Here is an 8,939-nt window from a genome sequence, read left to right as displayed (position 1 = left end):
GGGATGGGAGCGGATGGCGGGCGCCTGCCCGGGCCTGCCCGCCTCGGTGTGGGCGGCGGAACGCCTCGCTGCCCACGCAACGTGCCCCCCCAGCCGCTTCACCGCTTGTGTCCGATGCTGGAGGTGTAAGGGAGAGCCCGGGGCTTGGCTGGAGTGCGGAGGTTTGATGGTTTCCCTGTTAAGCTGCACTAAGAAGTTCTCGGGGTAAAATAAGGAGGGTCCTGTCTGCTGAAAACCACTGGGGCTGTGCTGGGGGACACTGAGCTGCTCGGGAGGAGGCTTGGAGCCAGGGGCAGGAGTGAGATGTCTGGGTCAGGGCTGTGGGACGTCCCCGTGTTGTGGGCTTGGGGCCATCCCTGCCTGCTCCGGGGTCACAGCTCGGATGCTGCATGACATGCTTGGATGCCATCTCACGTGGGGCAGCCTGGGGCTGTGGCTGCCAGTCTCAGAGTAGGGAATCATCTTCAGAAGGGGAAGGGGAATTGTGCCAGAACTTCATTCCTCTGAGGCCGTGCTGGGAAGGACTGGTGTTATCTAGGAGCCGTCACCGTGCTGAGGTCATGCCATTGCCTCTATCCCTGCCTGCTGCTGCTGCCTGAGAATAGCCTTTGCTAAATCATGGTCACCTGTGAGTCCTGGAGCTGTGGCTGCGAGTGTTCGAGACGGAAATATCGCAGTCTATCCACAGGGCTTGGGGATGGGGCCTGGGTGCACCCAGCAGCTGGGACAGCCCTCGTTGCGCCTCGTGGCCATCACCCGCCCGGCCGTGCCTCCTGGCCAGGAAGCTGCCCTCTGACACGGGTTTACAAACACAGGCAGAGATCAGAAGATGGAATGTCCTCATCCCGTTGGAGCAGTGTCAGACTGAGCTCCGCAGCCCAGCAGCTGTCCTGGGCACATGTTGGTGCTGTGGGCATGGGAGAGCTGGGCTGTAGGGATCCTTGAGGCAGGGGAGAATTTGGATCTAGACTGTCCTGGGTTGGGTGTGAGAGCTGAGCTCACCCTGCCTGGCATTGCTCTGGTGCCCTCCTAACATCTGTACGGGATCTCCTGCACAGCTGCACTGTCACACCTGTGAGGTGACCTCATCCTACATCTGACACTACTGGGATGTATCCATGTCCCTGGCTGGTGTGCAGGCCAGGGTCTGCAGAGAGAACAGCCAGGCTTTTGGTGGGCTCTAAGCAGTGCCGTACTGTGCCAGTGGCTTAACTGGAGCCCATGGGCAGGGTCTGCTAACATCAGCCTGCTGGGATATGTCCTCGCTGCCGGGAGGAGTGGTGACTCTGGGCCTCTCAGGGAACTGGGGGCTGCTAATGCATCCCCTGCCCGTGGGTCTCTCATTGTTCAGTGTGCGTAGGTCGATGTTTGTGCTTTCTCTCTCTCCACAGGCCAAGATGCTACGTTTGGCTGCCTTCGCAGCACTGCTGCTGTTCTTCAGGGTCAGCCTGGAGCTGTCGTGGGCCCAGGCCATCCCTGCTCTCTTCATCTTCTACCTGGGATCAGGGGGATGGGACTTCTTCCTCATATTCATCAAGACAATACGAAGGGATGTCACGTAGGTGTCCTGTTTGGGGTGGCCCAACTGTGTGCTGGAGTGTGTGAGCATAACCCCAGCTCTCTGCTGGCACCTGGCCCAGCTTGAAGGAGATCATCTTCTGCTGTGCCCTGAAGGCTCCAAACTCTGGGGCAAAGTTTTCCCAGGAAATATAGATTTCAGCTGAGTTCTGAAGTCTTCTGATTGTCCTTGTCCTTGTACTTTATCCTGTCCCTAAAACTGCTGGCATTGCACCGGCTGCCTGGGCAGGGGCGGCTATGAGCTGGTACCAGGATGTGCCAGCTTCTGGCACAGATCTGTGTGTGGGACAGTAGTGGCACCTTTTGGAGAGCACCTGAGGCTCCAGGGTGCTCCTTTATAGTGAGGACATCCCAGTCTGCAGCCTTCCAAAACATCTCTCCCTGCCCTCATGGCCATAAGTGCCTTTGCAGAGGGCCTCTGCCTATATCCATGCTTTTCAGGGAAGCACTCAGAGCTGCTGCTCATCTAGAGTAACACCTGGAGCAGTGCTGGACTATTGCAGCTCCTGGCAAGTTCTCTGTGCTGTGCTGTTTTTACTGGAGGAAGTGGTTTTGCAGGGCTTACTGAGCAGCTTCCCTCTTGTTCCCTTTATTTGGCAGCACGGGGCTGGTTCTGCTGCGGGTGAAGTGGCAGGTGTGGAGGCACGTGAGGGAGAAGAACACAATCGCCAAGATCTTCCAGGGAACTGCAAGCAAGCATCCAGAGAAAACAGCTCTGATCTTCCAAGGGACGGGCGAGAGCTGGACCTTCCGGCAGCTGGATGAGTACTCCAACCAAGTGGCCAATTTCTTCCATGGCCAAGGCTTCCGCTCTGGTGATGTGGTGGCTCTGTTCATGGAGTCCCGCAATCAGTACGTGGGGCTGTGGCTCGGCCTGGCCAAGATCGGGGTGGAGACAGCCCTGGTGAATTCCAACCTACGCATGGAGGCCTTGCTGCACTGCATCACCATCTCCAACTCCAAGGCTGTGGTTTTTGGAGTGGAAATGATGGAAGGTGAGACGCAAGCAGATGCTTCAGGAGGCTTTCAGGCTCTGTGGATTCAGTGCTCCTTTCCTGCAGGGAATAGAGCAGGGTCTCAATTATTCAGGAATTGGATCTGATTTTCTTTCTGTTAGTAGGCAGCAGAGGTGGGTGGGTTCAGTGTTCTCTGTGTGAGGCCCACATGGATGCAAGGGTTCTTCCTTATGCTAGAGGTTTCTCTCGTGTCCACGCACTACATGGAGCCCTGTGCTGTGCCAGGCCTGCCCTGATGGAAGGGATGAGCCTCCCCTGCTCTCCACACTGTTTGCCACAATCTTGCAGCACCTGACTTCATGTTTCAGCCTACACCCCTGCGGCTGATGGTGTCGAAAGACCTCTCAGCACCACAAAGTTTTGGCTGGGAAGAAGTGGAAAACAGGATCTTCAAGTCTCTGAAGAGGCCTGGGCTGTGGTCCCAGCTGTTTGACATAGGAGCAGCATCTGCCTGGGAGGGTTGTCAGGCCTTTTGGGGTTCTGCTGAGCACAGTGAGGGTACAGCTACCTGGGGCATTATCTTCCCAAGGCTGCCTGCAAGAACAGGGAATCGTGCTGTACTCACCTGGTGCTCTTTCTCTACCTCTCCTCTTTACTTTCTCAGCTATGAAGGAGGTGCAGTCCTCCATGGAGAAGTCTGTCCATCTCTTCTGGTCAGGAGAAGGAAGCCTTGAGTCTGCAATTTCTGGTGCAAAGCACTTGGATCCCCTCCTTCAGACAGCTCTTCGACACCAGCCAGATCCCCCTGAGAAGGGCTTTCTGGGTACGTGGTCAGCCTTTGGGAGCCCAACTCATGGTGGTATTTCTGTGGATCATCTGGTCACAACACTGGCGAGAATGTCTGCTCAGGATGCTGAGGGCAGACTTCAGCAGCAGAGCCTGCAATGTTTGGAGGGGGGCTGAAGCCTGTCTGCATGTAGTGCAGCATCACGTGCCCTCCATGTGTTCAAACAGACCTGGGACGAACCCAGCATGTTCTTTATCACGTGACAAAATTTATTTTGACATGAGCAGAGTACACTTTGACTTGCCCCCACCTTATGCTTCAGCCAGCTCCTCCTAGATCAGGTGCAGCGATCTAGGTCACACTGCATGTGTGACTTTGTCTCCTCATTCCTCCCCAGATAAACTCTTCTATATCTACACCTCTGGCACTACGGGAATGCCCAAGGCTGCTATTGTGGTGAACTGCAGGTAAGGCAGTGGGCAGGAGCTCTGGGGAAAAAGGGGGCAGAGCTCTGCCCCATCCTGGCACCAAGCCTCTGGCCCTGCTTCTGATGTACCCCTTGGTTCCCCCACCCCAGGTATTTCCGCATGGCCAGCTTGGTTTTTTACGGTTTTCGCATGAGACCTGATGATGTGATGTATGACTGCCTTCCACTTTACCATGCTGCAGGTAATGTGTGCCTTTGGGACCTTGCTTGCCTGGACTTTGCTTCCCCTCTGCCAAGCCCAGAGCTCAGGCTGGGGGTTGGTGAGCAGTGATCTTTGTGTCAAAGAGGAGCTGGCTGCTGCTGGCAGCGTGTGACCTCTTTATCTGGGAGCCAGGAATTGATCTGGCTGACTTCTGGAGTGGGGACTGTTGTGTGGGGAGGACTATCCCAGCCCTTGGCCTGGCTTTGGAATAGCTGCATTGTATTGCTGCCTCATGGTGAGGAAGGTGGAAGCAGTGCCCAACTTGCTGTGGTGGGATGTCTAGGTGCAACGCGCTGCCTCACGTGCCACTGTCACATTGCCCTGGGGTCCTGGAGGCTTTGGCCAGACAAAGACACACCTGCTGAGAGCCAGCGTGTGGTCCCTGCCTCGCTCTGGCCGGGTGGGATCTCGGTACTGAGGGCTTTCCTGGCTGCCTCTCTGCAGGGAACATCGTGGGGATCGGGCAGTGCTTGCTGCAGGGCATGACAGTCGTCATCCGCAAGAAGTTCTCAGCCTCGCACTTTTGGGAGGACTGCGTGAAGTACAACTGTACGGTGAGGCCACACGCCTGGGGATCTGTGTTGAGTTAGGGTGAGCCCAACTGCTGCAAGAAGGAAAGGCATGGACTCGTTCTGCCTGTCTGTCCTGAAATACCTTCCAAAGTGGTGGAGCTGTATCCATCCCACCTCCAGCTGTCATTCCATGTTTCCCATGCTCCAGCATTAGCCAAGTCTTGGATAGGTTTTATAAATCGGAGGAGAGTGTTTGCCAGAGATGGGTGGGCAAGGGACAAGTTGGCGGGACCCCATCCTCTTTAGGGGACTCTGTGCGTTTTGTTCCATTCCTGTCCGCCTCAAAGAACACCTTAAATATCCCAGGCCATGGTGGAGGGTCCTGACGTGTCCTTTCTCTTTGTCCCTGCTAGATTGTGCAGTACATTGGGGAGATCTGCCGCTACCTGCTGAACCAGCCCTACCAGGAGGTGGAGCGGCAGCACCGGGTGCGCATGGCGCTGGGCAATGGGCTGCGAGCTTCCATCTGGAGAGAGTTCATGGCCCGCTTTGGCATCGCCCAAGTGGCTGAGTTCTACGGGGCCACCGAGTGCAACTGCAGCCTGGGGAACTTCGACAATAATGTAAGGTTTTGCTACCCTCCCCATGCCCCAGGGGGTGCCTGCTGGCCTGGCAGGGTTTGAAACCCAGCAGGGCTGTTGGAACGAGGAACCTTGGTGTGTGTTAAGATCCGCCTGCAGGGTTTTGACTGTGCTTTTGTGTGCCAGCTTGGGGCAGAAGAGATGTTCCTGCTACTCATGGCTCTGAACACCTTCTATCCTAGGTCGGGTCCTGTGGCTTCAACAGCAGGATCTTGCCAGGGGTGTACCCTATTGGCTTGGTGAAAGTGGATGAAGACACCATGGAGCTGATCCGGGGGCCAGATGGTGTCTGCATCCGCTGCAAACCAGGTAAGGGCAACCACTGGGGTGCATCTCCTCAGCCCTGTGTGGATCTTTTGTCATGTACTTCATGGTAACTTAGTTAGGTTTAAATCCTTGCTTTGTTAAACCACACCAACCCTGTTAAACACCCTTTTTTCCTTGGGCATGAGTGGTTGCTTCTTCCATTCACCCCTTCTGCTCTACTTGCAGGGGAGCCAGGGCAGCTGGTGGGCCGCATTGTCAAGAGCAACCCACTGCAGCACTTTGATGGCTACCTGAATCAGTCAGCCACCAGCAAGAAAATCGCCAGGGATGTGTTTGCAAAAGGGGATGCTGCCTATCTCACAGGTAGGCAGGTAGTGCCCTTGTGTCTGCTGAGAGGAGAAGGGTACTTGGGTGGGCTCAGGGATGTCCCAGGCTGGTGACACTGTCCTGAGATGCTCTGGGGAAGCACTTAGCTTCTCTCACACCTCATTTTTTTGCAAATCTGCCCCTTTCCTGTAGGGGATGTCCTGGTGATGGACAAATATGGCTACATGTACTTTCGGGACCGCACTGGAGATACATTCCGCTGGAAGGGGGAGAACGTCTCCACTACTGAGGTGGAGGGGACACTGAGCCGCATCCTCAACCTGACAGACGTGGTTGTGTACGGGGTGGAGATCCCAGGTAACTGAGAGGGGAGAGGAGGACAGTGGAGACAGGCAGGCTGCAGTACTTGGGGGTGTGTCTTGCTTGTCCAGATCGTGTCCTTTCACAAGAGGCTGGACAGAGGCTCCTTGTGAGCTGGGAAGAGACTACTGGGGATGTGACTAGCAGGAGCCAAAGGGTTCCCTCCCTCAGGCAGAGGTTTGGCTGGTTCTGGCTGGTTTGGAAGGACCCTGAGTCCTTTTGGGATAGGCTGCAAGTGCCTCCTCTGGGAGGAGATGACGGTGACCACAGGGTGTCGCTGGTAGCCGTGGCTGCGGGCTGGTGACACAGGCAGTGTCACAGCTGGACATTTGATGCTTTGTACAAAGCAGGGAACGTGCCAGAGGGCTTGGTGATGTGGGGCAAACAGAAGTGATGCTGCAAGGACAGCGTGCCCAAGAATTCTCCCTTCTTTTCTGTCTCTCAGGCATTGAAGGGAAGGCAGGAATGGCAGCCATCGCTGACCCAGAGAACTCCTGTGACCTGGAGGGCTTTGCCAGCCAACTGAAAAAGGCCCTGCCACTGTACGCACAGCCTGTCTTCCTGCGGTTCCTGCACGAGGTCTCCAAGACAAGTGAGCCACTTTCTGTGCTGCCATACAGGGCATGCAGCTGGGGGGAGCATGGGGAAAGGCACTGTGCTCCCCGGTGCACAGCGGCTGCCTGGGTACAGGGGCTGATCTGCAGCGGGGTCAGTGTTGGGATGGAGCATATCTGCCCTATGAGCCCCTGGTCCTACCAGCTTCTCTGATGGTTTGGAGACATGGGAGTGCAAGGCTGATGCTAAGATGTCTCTAGGCACTGCACAGAGCCCCACGGTTTGGCAGCAAGACGTGGTGCAGCACAGCAGGGCAGAGGTGGGAGTGCATACAGTCAGCAACCCCTTGCTCCCTTTTCTTTCCCTGTGTGCCAGGCACCTACAAATTCCAGAAGATGGAGCTTCGTAAGCAGGGCTTTGACCCCACACTGGTGAAGGACAAGTTGTACTTCTTGGACTGCAGGCAAGGCCGCTACCTGCCCTTGGACCAGGAGGCGTTTGACAGGATCCAGTCGGGACAGCAGAAGCTGTAACAGTGGGGATCGAGCAAGGCAGCTCCCCAAATCTTGCTGGGGGAAGAGGGGCAGGGCAGGCACTGGGAAAGGAAAGGTTCAAGGAGTGGTATAAAGGCACACTAGAGATTTTGTTTGACAAGTTTTACAGATCATGGGTTGGGGAAATGCAGCGGGGACTCAGGGGAGGGAGAGGTTACATACCAAAGCATAAACTCATTATGGCTTTATTTTCTACTTGGTACAATGGTGATGGTCCCATGCCACAGGAGGGGCAGGGGCCCTGGCCAGTTGGGGAGGGGTGGAGTGCCCCTGCCATTCCATTTTGCTTTTCCTGTCTTTCCTTCCCTTTTCCAGCCTGCAGCAATCCTTCGTTATGAAGCCCATGAAGGGACCATTGCTGGGCTCTTTTCCCCACTCCTCCACCATGCAGCCAGCTCCTACCTGGCACCAGCAGAGGGAAGCTGGGTGCCAGGTGCAGCCCCTGCCCCTGCGTGGCCCACTGGTGTCATGTTTGTGCTGTGAATCAGGGAAGCAGGGTAGAGCTGGGCTCAGGAGAGGGATAGGGATGTGTTTCTACTATGCCTTGCTCTCTCCTGAGGTTGACATTTCTATTTTTCACAATCACACGCACATTATACACATATATATACATATATTATACACGCTTTTTTTCTTTTTTTTTTTTCAATCTTAATTTATTGTCTGTACTTTTGAATGTGTCCCGGGTTTGTGCAGTAGGTGGAGGGATATCCTAGACCTGTCCTCTCTTGGAGAGCCCTTTTTTCTCACAGGGAGATAGGATGATCGTCTGGGACTGATTCTCCTCTTCCAGCATGGGTGCAGCCATGTGTGTCCTCGTGGCCTTGCTCCATGGTGAAGGACATGAGTGAACCCTGCTATCTTGCGGACAGTTTTCTGGGTCTCTTACTTCCACCTTTCATGGATGCAGCCTTGTTTTGTGCACCTTCTTTCCTGTATAAAATAGGTGGGAAAGTGGCAATGAAGGGTTTGGTTTGCCTTTGCTTAAACGTACTCAGCACCTTGGGATCACAGAGCAACTCTAGGAACTTTCCTGCTGTGATATCTGTGTCCTGAATATGGGAGGCAACTTGCCTGGAAGGGAGAAAATCCTCCAGAGAGTTGTCTCTGTGACATCCTGATTTCACGTGCTCTGTGCCCCTTCCTGCAAGAGCCTAACCCAACTCTGTTGCAGGAGCTGGGCCTCTGAACTGAAACGTCCATGTTAAACACTCGACTTGTGCTATGTGAATTCTCTGCATTGTGTCTGATGTGAAGCAGCCTTAGCAGCAATGTCTGATTCCAGTCTTTGGAGACCAAGCAGAAACATCCGTTCCAGAGAAACTCTGGTTTGGGATTCTTTTTTTTTTTTAATGGTTTGTTTTTATGCTTTCAGCAGGGTTAATCCTTAAAATGACTTCTGTCTCTTGTGAGGGCAGGGTGTGTTTGCTCTTCTAGCTGTGCTTCCACACCACCATACCTGCCTGCCCCAGTCTGTCCTGTCCTCACAATTAAATACGAGTACGGGCTATGCTGGAGTTTCCTACTTCTTGCTTGCGTGATCCTGCTATGATTGGGAGGAGGGAATTGTGATGGTTTGGGAACTGGGAGCTGCTACTCCCACAGCACAACCTCTGCGTGTACTTCATCTCATCTCGGGGCAGGGAGCCCTTTGCAGCTGTGTTGATGCCTGTATGAACACCACCTGTTGGTGAGACCCTCCCCTCTCTACCT

The 8,939-nt window shown here is 54.8% G+C and overlaps 1 protein-coding gene across 1 annotated transcript; it reads left to right on the top strand.

The window, feature by feature from the left end:
- The first annotated feature begins 1,369 nt into the window (after nt 1-1,369).
- On the top strand, nt 1,370-8,457 carry SLC27A4 (solute carrier family 27 member 4). Its single transcript, XM_003211219.4, has 12 exons — nt 1,370-1,558; nt 2,179-2,573; nt 3,199-3,357; nt 3,719-3,788; nt 3,899-3,990; nt 4,455-4,564; nt 4,936-5,145; nt 5,346-5,472; nt 5,656-5,793; nt 5,950-6,114; nt 6,563-6,709; nt 7,048-8,457. The coding sequence occupies exons 1-12, from the start codon at nt 1,398-1,400 to the stop codon at nt 7,203-7,205; spliced, it is 1,932 nt and encodes a 643-aa protein (XP_003211267.1). The 5' UTR covers nt 1,370-1,397; the 3' UTR covers nt 7,206-8,457.
- The last annotated feature ends 482 nt before the right edge of the window (nt 8,458-8,939 follow it).

The sequence above is a fragment of the Meleagris gallopavo genome, chromosome 19, assembly GCF_000146605.3.
Source record: "Meleagris gallopavo isolate NT-WF06-2002-E0010 breed Aviagen turkey brand Nicholas breeding stock chromosome 19, Turkey_5.1, whole genome shotgun sequence".
Classification (NCBI taxonomy): Eukaryota; Metazoa; Chordata; class Aves; order Galliformes; family Phasianidae; genus Meleagris; species Meleagris gallopavo.
The sequence above is the reverse complement of the archived record's forward strand: the minus strand, read 5'-3'. Positions and strand labels throughout refer to the sequence as shown.

Bases quoted from the DNA above. Each gene is read 5' to 3' on its own strand.
- SLC27A4 (XM_003211219.4), top strand. From the start codon at position 1,398: ATGCTACGTTTGGCTGCCTTCGCAGCACTGCTGCTGTTCTTCAGGGTC. The intron at 1,559-2,178 runs GTAGGTGTCCTG...TTTATTTGGCAG, and splicing joins ACAATACGAAGGGATGTCAC to CACGGGGCTGGTTCTGCTGC. The intron at 3,789-3,898 runs GTAAGGCAGTGG...CCCCCACCCCAG, and splicing joins GCTATTGTGGTGAACTGCAG to GTATTTCCGCATGGCCAGCT.